This window comes from Falco biarmicus, chromosome 8, assembly GCF_023638135.1.
Source record: "Falco biarmicus isolate bFalBia1 chromosome 8, bFalBia1.pri, whole genome shotgun sequence".
Classification (NCBI taxonomy): domain Eukaryota; kingdom Metazoa; phylum Chordata; class Aves; order Falconiformes; family Falconidae; genus Falco; species Falco biarmicus.
Window position 1 is genome coordinate 29,007,685 of NC_079295.1, and position 15,182 is coordinate 29,022,866.

At 39.8% G+C, this 15,182-nt stretch overlaps 1 protein-coding gene across 2 annotated transcripts in view; it reads right to left on the reverse strand.

Annotated features, from left to right (window-relative positions):
- Nucleotides 1-2,676: 2,676 nt before the first annotated feature.
- Nucleotides 2,677-15,182, reverse strand: part of CNTNAP5 (contactin associated protein family member 5) — a 296,864-nt gene continuing 284,358 nt past the window's right edge. The window contains exons 23-25 of one of the 2 annotated variants that reach the window (XR_008823617.1): nucleotides 13,691-13,762; nucleotides 9,975-12,642; nucleotides 2,677-4,832 (exon numbers count right to left, since the gene is read on the reverse strand). Coding sequence is in view for 1 of the 2 variants with exons in the window: in XM_056349942.1 (XP_056205917.1) it covers nucleotides 12,446-12,642; nucleotides 13,691-13,762 (269 nt within the window). In the remaining variant the exon portion in view is untranslated. Of the gene's footprint in view, nucleotides 12,643-13,690; nucleotides 13,763-15,182 lie in introns of both variants that reach the window. The other variant, XM_056349942.1, reaches the window with a different exon arrangement.

Below are 15,182 nucleotides of genomic sequence, written 5' to 3' on the forward strand. Positions count from 1 at the left end.
GTGGATTTCTTATCCCAGTAATACTTGCGGTGTGAGAGCTGCTTGTGGTAGTCTAAATCATGCTATTGGTGCCCCATCACTGTTTTCTTTTTGCAGCATGGCTTGGTCCCCATCACTGCAGAGGTCATTTTGTTAGTGATGGGTGCAGGGAGTAAGGTGGAGGAAAATAAATGGAGGGGAGGGAAAACAAAAAAACCAGCAAAACTTCTTTAGATTAATTATGCTATAGTGAATGCTGACACCCCAGCTGGTAAAAGATCTATCAGGCTGTTTTCTGTGATTGTATAGGGTTAAAAAAAACTGCAGGAAAAGTTCTAAGAGAAGTGGGTTTGGTTTGTCTGAAAACAAGGAAGGCTGAAGAGTGTGGGGAGCTGGAGGGATAAGACAGCTGTTAAACAGCGAAAAAAGGCTGCTGCATGACAGGAAGGGATTGAGCTGTTCTCTTCATTCCCTTGGGAACAGAACAAGCTGTAATGGGTTTAAATTGAGGCAAACTCTCTTTGGCTTCAGCTTTAGAGACGGAAAGAGCAATGGTCTCAAGCTAAGAAGAGTTAAATACAGACATCACTGCCGTGGGGGGCTGGAGGAACAATATGACCCTGTATGGCTGCGTTTCATGATTTCTTGCTAGGCTAACAGGTATAGAAAAATAGGCACTGACTGCAGCAGCCTAGTACTCGTGCTGTGGGGAAAAAGCAAAAAAAACCAACAAACCCACAGCTAACTATAGCAGGGCTATCCTGCGTTTCTTTCACAGCAGTGCTCACTTAATGGTATTTGCCTATATACATTTTGCCAATGGACCTTTGTTTGAAGGAGTAAAGCTTTAACATAAAACACTTGCTAGTCATGCAGATGCTGCAAAAGAAGAGAGGTGGGGTTTTTTGTTATTAGTCTGACAGAAAAGGAGAGCAGGTGCCGAGGAAGAGGGAGATTTGACAACAACGTATCATGATGTCTTGTCCCCTCTTCCAGACATTGCGAACTAGCCATAAACTGCAACTAATGATACCTTGCCAGGCTGTCAAAGAGGTATATGCATTTCCATTACACTAGTGTAATTAATGCATCCTTCTGAAAAATGCCGTGAACTCATCATACAAAAGTTCGGGAAGAAAAAAAACATAATGAATTAAAAAAAAAAAAAAAAAAAAAAAGGTGTGGGGGAGGCTAAAGCAGTTACCTAAGGTGTTAAAGAAGAAAATATAATCTCTCTCCACTCAGAAAAACAGAAAACATGTCACAGTGACATTTCCAGCTGGTAAGCTACACAAACTTAATTTCCAAGGGTTGAATTAAAAATAAAATTGGACTCAGTACTGTCCTTACAAGCCTTAGAAAGGTTACTGCCCCCACTATATTAGCTATAAAAAAAAAAGAAGGCTGGAAGATTTATATATGTATTGGTCTGCTGTGCTCATTTTTTTCTGAGAAAAGTAACTTGGGATGGGATTCACTGTAACATGAAGTTTCTGCAAAGTCAAGTGATACCTACACCCACCTCCTGCACCCACCAGGAGCAAAAGAAGGCCAGGACCCTGCTATTGAGTAGGATGGCTTTTGTGCCTGTGAGCTGTGTGGCTGGTTGTGGACTGGGACACCTGTGGTAGGCTGGCTCAGCCCTGTCAGATGGGCACTTTTGCACCATTGCCTGCAGAAACCCAAGGCAGGTGCCACAAATCTGTCCTGCCAGATAGCACACCTCCACACAGGACTGGAAACACTTATTAATCCTGTTTTCTGGCTGGCAGTCCATCCAGAAATGAAGGGGAAAAAAATAAAACTCATAGAGAAGTTCCTAAGATAAGGAGACTACATCTCTCCTGCCAATATATGTCTCTGGCTAATTGAAACACAGAATGTGTAAGCACTCAAAGTTTAGGATGGGGATTGCACCAAATCCAAGCATGTGAAACTCTTGAAAGAGTCCTCCTCTTGGTACTTACTATGATTTGCTATTTTCTAAGTCACTGTTTACAGCTTCTTGGTAGATAGTCTCCTTTGAAACTCACAGTCTTTGATACTAAGAGATTTGTGCTTTCGGTTTCCACGGAGGGTGGAAAAATAATCGGTGAGACTGAAGGCATAAAGCCAAGGCAGAATCACGGAGCCTGAGCCAGGCCCAGTTTCTCATGCTAGGGACAAGTGTCGAGGGGGCAGTGGGCAAGTGTGACCCTTGCGGCAGCCAGATGTGCAGCTGTTGCACCAGGGGACGTGGATGAAGCAGGACATGTGTCATTTATGCATGGCAGGCTGGGGAGAGAGTATTTGTGTGCGCACATGTGTGTGTCAGTACCTGGAAAGTGATAGAGCTACGACTAAGCATGTTCTCTAACCAGAACTAAAGCACGTTTCCAGAAGTGACTTTTAACCCCTTAGGCACCTGTGCCCTTATGCACTCCGGGCAAGGTTCTGCAAGCCAGCATTAATGAATTCTGTCAGGGACGTGGGTGATGACCAGATATCCTCTGACAATAATTTTCAGCCATAGCTGAAATCAATAAATCCAGGTTGTGGGCACATCAGCTTTTATTACTGTCCAGTGAGATCTGTTGGTTTAGAGTTAACATGTAAATGTCTGAAAATTAGTTTTTCTATAATCCGCACTTCTTAATGTCCATTCAGCTAGAAGCTAAAATAAAAACACAGGAGGAGGCATTTGTCTTCCACACAAAATCATACAAAAAGTCTCTTTTTATTAAATATACATTAGTTACAGTTTAAGTCTTTCTTCTGTACAACAGTAACCATAGAAAACAAAAGAAGCTAAGGCTAAATTTATTCAGTCCCCGAACAGTGTATTAAGACATTTTACATTGTCTACAAAACTGACTTGGACTGAGGCAACGTCCTGTGGAATTCTCTTTAGAAAACCAGATAGTGAAAGGGGAATAATCTAAATCTCCATTTTGCTTTTTACTGTAACTGAAAGACTCTTGCATTACCCTTGGATGAACCATTAAAAGAAGAAGGAAAAAAAAGTACTTTTTTTTGCTTTGCTACTGAAATGAGCACTATTCTGAGAGATTTATTTATTGTAATTTTAGTAGAACAAAGTAAAATGAATGATGAAGGGCTCATCTGTAGAAAGAACCAATTTTTTTATTATTACAAGCACTTAATATCAGCTAGCTTTCACAGACTGTGAAGCTGCTCTTTTTGCATTTATTTTTTTTTTTTTTTTTCTTTTTAGGGTGTCTTCATATTTTCAGGCAGGATGCAGGTCCCCACAGGCCACCCAGGGGTGGACTCTATTCAAATCCCTTAAAATCCTTCCAAAGTCTGTGGGTGGGCTCCCAAGTTGGTTAACAACACACCACCCACAGACCACCCTGCCTCCTACGCACATTTCCAGAAACTCCTGAAGGTGATTTAAGCCATGTCAGGGGCTTAAATAGAGCTGAAGTTCAGTGCCTTATCCCAAGTTTTATCCACAGTTCTGCTAGAAGACACACACAGTTGCAGTGAATGCAACTCTTGTTGACAGCAGTAGGGGATGACGAATATAAGGTCCTGACTTGAATTCATATATGTCAGCCCCAGTTTGCAGTAGATCATCACTGCCCTTGCCTAGGGTAATCCAAGGCTAAATTCATCTATGATGTATCTGCATTGACCTCAACAGGATTACAACTAGGTCTGAAGCTGGATCTGTTTCTTTCACAAAGTGGGTTTCAAAGCAAGTCAAGTACTAAAATGTTTAGCTTCTTGCTATCATTTGGATATAATGGTCTATGTTAAATATTTCATTTGCAAAACTCACAGAGTAGAGATTTTTATGGCTAGATGCCTGAAAAAGCATGTAGCTGCTTGCTCTCCTAACCTTTATTTGAAATTTCATGGAGTGGGCTTGGGTGTCCGAGTACTCCTCTGTGCCATGAATGGGATGTGAGGCTGCAACTGGCTGTATCTAAGCTTTACCTCAGAAGCAATCAGTTTTCTTTCTTAACGATACACGTGCTCAGCATTGGCAGCAATGGCAAAACACATCAGAAAATGGTTTGCCTAAATGATGCAAGAAGGAACTGTAAAGGGCATGCAAAAGTGAGTAAATAATTTCCCATGCAGAAATTGTATCAGATGGATTCTCCTTAAGATTGTGGGCTTGGAATCCATGAAAAGTAATGACCAAGAATATAAAGAAGCAAATGGTGTTGCAACATGAACAGCAGTCAGCAGTTTAGAAAAAAGTTTCCACAAACATCTTAAGTGAGGGAGGGATGGGGAGAGGAGAGCCTTTAAGTAAACACCATTCTTTGGGTCAGCTGTTGTACCCAACATTTCATTAAACGTTACACTTGTTTGAGGGAAACCATCCACAGTTCTTCTTTGGGGTATCGGGGAGAGCACCAGGGATGTAACTGGAGAGATGCAGATTAGTCAGCCAGAGGTTTGAAATCCTCTCCCATGGTTGAAGCACATCTCTGGTACTTTACAGATCATCAGGACAATTGAGGCTATGTTTTAGCAGGCTAACTAGTAATTCATTCAATGGCAAAAATGAATTGTGGCAAAAGACCTGAAACCTGATGGTTACCATGCCTTGTTTCCAACAGCATAACCTTTCTGAGAGCTTTTGATCTTGCACTGCCTCATTGCAGTTGTAATTTGGAGTGTTATGTCCCCACTCCCCCTTACAGGTCACCACCTCTAGGTGACTACATCTCCATGCTGGAGTGCAGCCTCCCTTCTGGTTGAACACCTGGCTGACATTCTGAGAATCATGTAATTTCTTCGAATTTCTGGTTTCTGTGACTGCCAGGACAAAAATCATAATCTTAGAACTGTAACACAAGTTCCTCTGCCTCCTACCATCAATTTGATTGTCTCACCTGTTAAAGAAAAAAGGAGAGAAAAAGAAAACAGAGGTGAACTAGACATGGAGTGACACTATCAACACAAACTGTTGCCTTAATCCTTCCTTAGCTGGGCTTGTAGACTCAGTACATTACAAACAACAAACAACGAGCTTACAGATTACAATAGTTCACCAGAAAGTGTGCTTTTTTCCCCCCAGTTTTTGTCAGAGTAACTTAGTGCAAAAGATCACAAAAATAAGTACCAATATACAGAAATACCCAACCGCCTATATGCATGACTCAAAATAAACAACCAAAGAAAAAAGCTACTTCAGACCCAAAATGAGAGTGTGTTTAGAAGTTTCACAACAAAAGGAGCATGGAGGAGAGGGCCGCCCACACCAAAAGGGGATGCGAAGAAATTTTCATTGGGAAAGGAAGTGCAGCAAAGCGCAGAACCAAGGGAACAAATCGTGCTTTGAAACTGTGATAGTAACTTGTGGGAAAAAATAACCCAACAACAAAACCCCCAAGGGCAACTCTTAACTGCAGTCAACCAAGAGGTTTCTCATCAACCCCCAAAAGACTCTGAATAAGGCCCTTGGTTCGGCAGGGATATAACTATCACTTGGCTCGTTTGGTAAGTAGGCATTACAAAACTGAATGAAAGCTTTGAAATAGCACTTGTCTTACAAAGCTTCACAAGGTCCCAGTTTTTGCTTGTTTTTTACAAAGTGTTGCTTTCTGAAAAATAATTTAAAAATACTCCGAACAAAAAACCTTTGTGTCTGTGAAAAGCTGTCAGTGTAGAACAACGCTTGAAACTGATCTTCTTCAGTGTAAGCGTCGTGTAGGTGATGGTAACAAACAATGCCATGAGATGGTGGAGCACAAAGTCACATTCTGTCTCCTGTGACACTCTTCTTAAGCTGAGGTGAAGGGGACACTAGCTGATTGGTTTTCATGGATGGAAAGGAAGACTGATTTTGTTTTGAAGACAGGATTATCTTGCACCCTCCCCTGGACTGCTCTACAATCTCAGGAATCCCCATTTGGCCTTGGCCTCTGTGAAATGAGTTGGGCAGTTATGCGTCCCTTGACCGTACCAGCAAGTCTTGCAGGGCTGAGGGGGAAAATGGCACTGGCTGTACTGGAAACATTCCTTATCTGAATCCTAACATATCCTAACAAGGCTTGGAACATTCCTTATCCGAGTGGTACAGTACCACTGTCACTGGACTTCTGAAAAATTCCAGTAATTATCTACTTAGACTGTAGCCAGGATGGAAATATACTGTTGACTAAAGCCATCTCCAACCCTATAAACAGTGAGGCCCTATTGAGCTATCCGGGACTGCAGTAGCTGCAAACAGCATCTCGCTCTGAGTGGAATACCTCTCAGCTTGCAAACTCCAAAGTCTGTAAAATTAGGAGGACCATCACTAAAAGCTAAAGCTGGGGCCTCAGCTGATACCCCCACTCCTTGAGGCTCAGCCTTTTGCCCATTGAGAAATGCAAAGGCATGCAACATGAATATTTCACTGGACTGGAGGGGAACTTTTAACATGTATACCTTTATACATTTGTATGTATAACTTAATACATCTTATTCATTTGTGACTGTGTGCATGTGTGTGTGAATTGATTTAGGTACCGCATAGGAAGTATAGTGTATTACCATTTTAAATCCATAGTTAAACCACTTTTGTTATTTAAGTAAATCCTATTGATCCACTTTGTAAATAATAAATTAGTTACTGATTAAGTGTTGCTAAAATCTTGTGATCAACCTTAAACTGTGAACAAATATTACACATCTTTTAGATATAAACCATTGTCCAAATCTGAGAATAAGATTGGATCTAGCCACACGTAAGCTCTGTTAAGAGTTTAGAAAGCAAAGGTGTCTCTGAACCTTGTGACTCAATAGGAGGGTCTCCCTTAGCCTTTTACATTTTTAGTCTCTGTGTAAATCATTCCAGCTTAATTTTAATTTGATTCTCTCTGTGATTTATCTATGTAGTAAGTAATGGAGTGAACACTGCCACTGAACTTTGAAGTCACACTCCCACAAATTCATATTAGAATGATTTCGTTAATATGTTTGATGGTGATTCTTCAAGAGACCTAAACCACACAACTCATTTATCAAGAACTTAGGGGTTCTGGATGGCCACTTACCTGTTGGCTTTTTCAAATTATAGTATCAGACATACCTGCTTGGGGCTAGCAGGTGTGAGACATGAGAGAAACTCATCTCAAATGGCACCAGACACATAGGGCTAGAGAGGCATCTTAGGGGTCTGAGTTAGCTTTGGATTATGAAATTTGTGTAGATCTGTGTACATGTATGCTATCTGCCAAAGCTCCTACACGAGAGAATGAATGGATCTTGGGTCTAGAACAGAGTTATCCTCTCCCAAGCCCCATAAATTACTAATCAGGTGGCCACTGACTCAAACGTGTGCTTTGATACCTGATTTTCATATATTCAGCTATAAGTAGATGCATGCATTTCCTAAGCAGAGATGCTTAGTGTAATTTCAGATGCAAGGAGGTGTCCTTCCTTAATCCCAGCTGGCATCTCAATAAAAAGAAGGTTTCTTTTAAGACCTGAAGACAGCAGATGTATCTACTGGAGCTGCAAGATTAGTATAGATTCCTATACGTAGGCAAATTCAGCTAGAAGTAGTTAACCTATTGCCAGGAGCCCAACCCTGTCTCTGTAATCAATGGAGAGAAAGATGCACCTCTAGAGAGTGATACACTTAATCTTACAAGATGTCTGAGACATTTGCTCTGTCCTCACTGACCACAGGACAGGACTGGATGACAAGTGTAAAACAGGTAGCCTGTAAAACCAAATGCAAAATGAAACAAACCCAAAAGACTCAGATAATAGCAATCTTTAGTGCTTCCGTAGGTCTAGGACTCAATCTTATGCTCAGCAAAATCAATAGCTGACTTCATTAGAAGAAGATTCATATCCCCTCACCATGGTGAAACTATATGATGTATCGATTGTTTCTCACCCAATATGTGAAATATGTGATCAGCTAAATGCTAATATAGACAAACATCTCATTAAAATAAGGGCTTGGCTTAGACTGTAAAAACTAAGCAATTGCTAAATCGGATGGGTTACGTCTAGCTAGAACAGGTTAAAATAAAACAGAAAGCAAGCATCTCATGTTTGTATTTGGCAATCAGTTTTAACTTAAATGTCAGAGAAGTCTCATGGCTGAATACAACCTGATAACAGGACAGCCCTAAATGGCTTGTTTTCACAACTATGTTCACCCAGATGAGAATCCTGGTTTAGCCAATGTGAGTTAAAAGCCTGTCTCTTGTTTGGCTTTGTTTTCACTGCAGACATAATCTAAGTGCTGTGCCAGGCAAGAAGAAGAAAATTAAAAAAAGTTTTAAAAATTTACTCAAAATATACACTGTCCTATCTCTGGTAAGTGAATAACAACAGATGAAACACTTAGTGCAAATTACACAGGTGACTGACTTAGGACCAGCATTTTATTTCCAGAAGAGAAATGGGACTTAGTATAAAATATTTAAATATTTTTGAAAATTATTTCAAAACATTTCACAGCAACGGAGAAGCAGAAATCCAACCGAAATTAATTTAAGTGCTCATCTTGTTTAGTCACTTAGAATTGATCCATATCCTCAGGCAACTAAATTCCTTTGAATGGCCACACTTCACTCAGGTGACAGCTTATGTCTCATGGAACATTAGTGGGATTTTGTTTTTTGACAGACAGCCTTTATTTTTTTCTATAGCCAGCCACCAGGGCTCTCAAACAGACCTTCTAGGCATCCAACTCAGATTTTGCATAACTAAATATTTTTATAAGCATGGTTGTTATTGGCCAATTAATTTCTGGAAAACAAGAATTTGCAGTGCCTAAATCCATATTTAAGTGACTTAGACATTTCATAGCCTAAAAATCCCTGCATAGCAATAACAATTTTCAGAGGTTACACACTATTATCACCAGGAGTAAAAAACCAGACCTAGCACCCTTCTACCAACCCCTTAACTTTTGTTATGAAACTTGTCTTAATAGAAGGAAGAAACCCCAAACAATTCTTTGATATTCTCAGGTTTTCCATTAAAATAAATCCTGACGTTTTACATATGAAAAGTATTATCCCCTACGTTTACTGAAAAATGTTATCTAGAATGATAGCTAAAAGAAAAAAGAAAAGACAACCCTCACCCCCACCCACCATTCAAAGAGCAATTTTAACAAAAATAGCAGAAATGGTTTGTAATAGATGGGAAAAAATTATAATTTGAACTATAGAAAATGAAAGTAATTTGAACGCTGGTAGATTTTTTTTTTGTAATTGCATTTTTCTCTTTTTTTTTTTAAAAAAATATTTTTAATTGCTGTTAACTGGTACTGAAATAAACCAGATTATTCCCTCACTAAAGAGAGCATTATAACAACAACAACAAAAAAAAAAACAACGGGGGGGGGATAAAAGAGTATTAGGGTACTTCATATGGTATCTTTTAGCTACTTTTTAATAAGAATATTGATATCCTGATTTAGAACATAGGATTTTAAAATGGCAAGTCCATACAAATGTGTTCATTTGTCCAGCCCTGTAGCATATAACCATTCATATCTCATTACATCCATCAGTATAGATGCATGTGTTTCTGTATACTCACGCATGCATTTATGTATGTGCAGTTCTTTCTTTTCATGGATGCATACCGACGTAGCTGCATTTTCAAGGAGTTTTACTAGTCTGGGCGAGATTAAATGAGGATAAGAAAAAATGGACAAACCAACCACTTACACTGTTTTTCCAGGTCTGGGCTTCCACCCAGGACTGAGCCACTGAGCTGTATCTGAAATGTTTGCTGCAACTCTAGTATCTATATTTGGGGAAGGGAACTCGAGCGTCCTTGAAAAAGCTCAGCATCTTGCTGAATCAGGCCCTAAGATGACTGAAAGTAATTTAGTCACTTGAGAAATGAGAGGACTTTGCTTCATTGCTCCGTCTCCCTTTTCCAGCTACTCCACTGCTGGAGCTGCTTTGAGCTTTATTGTTGCCCTTTACAGAAATGTTAGTCCTGGGAACTAACACGTAGGAAAGCAGAAGGGTGATTTGCATCTGTTAGTTTGGCAAGAGGAAAATACAGACCTGTGGACTTCCCATTCCTTCCTATTCCGTTCTTCATAAAGCCAATTAAGTACATTAGGACTTCAGAGATCTTTCATGCAGAGGCCATTTCAGATCAGATGACTCAAACACGGGCAGAGGAGCCCACGCACTCATGTATTCCTCCCCTCATGCCATGCCAAACAAAGCAGCTTTTTCTGGGGGAAGGAAGGAAAGAAGGCGAGGAAAATTGCTTTGCTAGGATTTCACTGCAAAAGATAAAGCAACGTAAAAGGAACACAGCTAATGAGTCCATCATTACACACCTCATCATGCAGAAACACTCTCAAGTAATCAGGTATCATGCAAACAGCCAGCATGAGGCAAAAGAGCTGCTGCTGACCACGATCAGGGAAGAATGGCAGCAATATAATTTCAGCATAAATGGTTTTATAAAATTGTTTGGTTAGAGTTCCGGTTATAGGGCTGGCCTCACATATTCCTCTTCACTTGAGAGCAATATCATTCCAAGATTGCTTTCTCTTCACGGGTTGTTACTTCTGAAGTCTTCCAAAAGAAGTAGTGAAGAAACACCATACCCAAACTGTCATTTATCTATTCTTCCTTGTCTGTCTCTGTCCCCTCCTCCCATCATAAAAATAACCAGCTACGTACCTTTGTGATGCACTGCCTGGAAAAATAGCATCTGTTGCATGTGTAACTTCATCTCTAGTTTGCTGTGGGTTACTAACTCATACTGCGATTCTTTGATTTTAGTCTATGTAAAAAGGCTCACCATGCGGAAACCCCAGGATGACTGCAGAAGGATGTAGAGGGCAAAGAAAGAAATTCAGCTGCACAATTAATTATCTTGAATTATACCTTATTAAGAGTACTCCAATAACTATTTCTTTTTCTTAGCTGTTGGACTGATTTAACTCCTGTCAGAAACCTCCAAGACTGACAGCAAATTCTACAGTCCTCAGAAGCCCTGCGAAGGCAGCATGTCACACGGACACAAGCAGGGTGTGGAAACCTCCCTCGGTGGGACTTCTCCACTTCTCACCCACGGGATGTCTGTGAGGGAAAACAAGGTTTTTCAGCCTCACACTGAAACCGTGCAGCACAAGTGAAATGGGCAGGGTCTGAGTCTTCAGTATTGTTCCTAATCAGGAAAGGACAGAAGACTTTAGAAAAACAGGAGAGAAGATTAATTTGAAGTATAGTATTTGAGATATTTTTTAATCTGTTTCCCTAATGCTCTTCCTTGTTGCTCTTCCTTGTAAACAGGGATGATTAAATATTAACCTTTTCAGACATGACATCAGGACATGACATCATGACATCAGACCTCTCTAGATTTGGCAAAAATATTCCAATTTCTACAAGCAGGAAATACCAATCAAACTTTCATGCAGGTTTTTTTGGTTGGGTTGTTGTTGTTTGTGTTAGGGGTTTTTTTTGGGGCGGTGTGAGTAGTTGGATATTATTTTTTTTTAGAAGAACTGGCGGAAGGTGTGACTCATGTTTAAACTATTTTTGTTTTTTCTTGCCTATGTACTTTTTCTTTGCCACAGCAGCAACAGTGTTTAACCTCAGTGTGAGATAATCCTCCATATGGCATGAACAGGTATATGCTGCATTTCTAACATTTCAGACAAATATAGAGCACCTAAGTCCTAGCAGCTTCCTAAAACCCTTGGAGATTCAAGCTACTATTTTCCATGCTTCAGCTAGAGTTATGCTAGAGTACCTTGGGTCTACATAGCCAGCCTTATGAGATGGAGGTGAAAGAGGTGCACGGGAATGACATTTATTGTTGATACATATATTGTTGGAAAAGTACTGATAAGCCTAAAAGTTACAGTAAAACAACAGGAGGTTGGGGGAAGGAGCTTAATGAGGACAGGTTTATATTTCCTTATCTCATACCAGCTTCTCAACTGGTATAAATTAATGTAACACTACTGAAATCAATAGATATCTATCAATTCATATCATTTGAGAATTTGGCCAGTTCTTTATGATTGTTGTAAATGAGCCTGTAAAATACATCAGGCGTTGTGGTCTCATTCTTTCCCTCTATCCTGTCCCAGTATCTGTAGAGCTATGTGTTCAGCTACTTTACCTCTAGTTTACATAGTCCAGCTCTAGTGTAAAAGTGATGAACTAAAGGGCTCCAAACTAAAACATAAATAAATGTAGGGACTTTGAAACATCCACGAACCTACAGCAGAAACTAGGTGTGTATGTGGATATTGTTTTGTGTAGGGTGGGATAACAGGTCTCTTGAACTGCAGAAGTAAACTGTGACTGCCAGGTTCTTGTGCAGAGAATGAGGCACTGTGACTGTTTTCAGTGTTTCCTGTGCAGGGCGGTCTTTTCCAAATGAAAAAGAAGTTAGCAAAAAATGAATGTTAAAAAAAAAAATTACAAAAAGAAAAAAGGAAGGAAGAAGGGGATAAAGGAAGGAAGGTTAGGGGAGTAAGATTAAGAAGAAATTGCGCTGTCCATCAGATGAAATATTCCCGTTTACACTCGGTCACTGTGTTTTGCAAGTCAATATCAGCTTTAAGGGAGCTCTCAAGGTTTTCTGGGTATTCCTTCTCCTTTGTCTGGCTACTTCGATGTGCTTGTTTGTGTTGATAGAGGAATCTGCTCATGATGGCAATGATGCAAAAGATGATGAATATCACAACTGCAATTACACCTGAAGAGGGGTAAAATAAGGAAGGATAGAAAAAGTAAAAACCAAAATGAAACAAACCCAAACCAATATACCTCAAAAAATACATTACCAATGCACAACACCTAGTGGATATGATGGATAGTTCATCTCAGTCTGTACCCAATCATCTGCCTCTATCACAGCCTCCCTGGTAGTTTTTATTTCTATTTTGTCACCTTACATAAGACTTAAATCAGCAAGCATTGACATAATTGACCTTCTAAATTCAGTCAAATTCTGCTTTCACTGGAAGTGGAGTCAGTGTGTTTGTTTTTTAAAAACTAGATCTGTATGCTCATTCAAATTCTTGCTCTGTCATATTTTCTTCTGTGTTATCTCTGGAAACCTTGCATGAGCCTTGTACACTTTGGTTTATAGCTTCTAGATATATCAAAGGCAGCTCCCTACAGGGCATCCTAGAAAATAAACCGAGATAAATTGCCTTCCATGTTGTTAAAGGAAAATGAAAACCATACATGAATCTATGGGACAACTTTCCCTAGTATATAAATGCTTCCATATGACCAAGTGAGTTCCACTATGCCACCAGCTTGCAAAGAGACAACTCAAGAAATACAGGATATGTGAATACGGTGTTGAGGCTCTCGTCAGTGGTGTGTAAAAGAATTACTTGTTAGCTGGGTCTTAGATCACAGAATCACATGGAACCAGAGCATGGCTGAGCTTGGAAGGGACCTCTGAAGGTCACCTTGTCCAAATCTCCTGCTCTAGCAGGCATACAGACAGACTTTGGTTGTACTTTAGAAAACCCGGGTTCTTGACAATCCATAATGTCTTTTTTCTGGGTGATATCCAACATCCCGTGCTGCCACTATTGGCTTCATACATAATGCAAACCCCTATCTAAGTAGCTTGATAGAGGTATGTGCTAATAAATACAGCAAATACTAGAACTGCATTAGATTACAAAAGACTTGAACTGGATTTTATGGGTCCCAGATTTAAAGTATCCTAGATGTTTGCCTTGACAGAATTATTCTTCAATTGCAATCTTTAAAAATGAAGTTACCTCCAATCACTGCTGAATCGCTTCTGACTGCATTGGTGAGAGGCTCTTTTTCATCTGTCTTCCCAAAAGGATCTGCAGTTGGTGAAACAAAACAGGACTTATTTTCTGTATCAACTATATTCATTTTCTCTGTGGTTTAGACAGAAGCATCCTCCTAGCCTCATGAATTCTAATCTGTTTTCAAAAGATGTGATTTGGAGGATTGGAGAATCAAACCAGAAAGCTCTCGGGGCGGGGGGGGGGGGGGGGGGAGGGGAAGTGACCTTGCAGGGCAATTTTCTTCTACATCTTCAGGAACAAAGTCTGTTAACAGTATATTTAAAAGGAAACAGAAAGGCTTACACTAACATCTGAAAGTCTTGTCTCAGTTTATCAGTAGAAGAATCAGAGAGATGTTTGAACCAAATAGCTCACTGGGAGCTTTGGGAACTTTCCTCAGTCAGAGCTTTTCTGTTATGGGGGGAGGTTGTTTTTTGTTTTGGTTTTTTTTGTTTGTTTATTTGGTTGGTTGGCTTTTTTTTTATAACTAAGAAACAGTATCAGAAGAAAAAGGAAAGCAAGGCTAAATAGATTTAGACCTGACCTATGTTTGTAGATGCATATATAGCAGTCAAATTCAATCCCATTAAAAGAAGCAGCCTCTGCTTGGGACAGCTTCTTGGAAGGCGTGTTTTTCTCCCCACTGCAGAAACGTAGTGCTCAAATTGGATTCAAAACAGGGAGTGGTCAGAAATTAATTCCTATATTAAAAGCATCTTGATGTTGCAGCTTTCTTGTACCCAATCTATACATGACTACTGTCGAAACATATGTCTAAACAATCTATACGCTGGTAGTTTCAAATTCAGACCCAAACCTGAGAGGTCAAGCTCTCCCTGAAGCCGGTGGAGCTCCAGCCCACTGTACTACGGGCCACTACACCCAGTGTACTTACTGTACTCCTTGCTGTTTCGGAAATGCTGTGTTTTCTACTGCTAGCAGAATCCAGCTTTTCCGCACCTTCACTTTTTTTTTTTTTTTCTTTCAGCTTACCCTCTCCTTTGATGAGATTCCTATCTGTGTTTCTCTCCTTTACAAGTCTCCAGGCTATCGCACAGAGGATGTACATGAGACTTATGGATGACTTTGCTATATATTATACTGCTTTGCCAAACTAGTCTTTCCAATGCAAGAGGTGAAAGCCTAACTGAGAAATTCAGTCTTCTAAGGTTTGTTGTAATTTAATATCCTTGCCTTGGTAGCTGTAGTACATTTTGGTACTTCACTGTACAAGATGTTTTTTATTGAAACAAGCAACAATTCCATATTTGTGTATCAGGATGTTTAGAGTTTTTTGTTGTATCTATACATTAGAAAATCGACACAGACTTACACAGTTAACCTCAAAGTTATAGTTTTCTTCTCAGACACTCAATAATGAGAAATTGGGATTAATTGAGATATGAGCAGTAAATCTGAAAGTTAATCCTTAATTCTGTCTTCTTTTTATTTC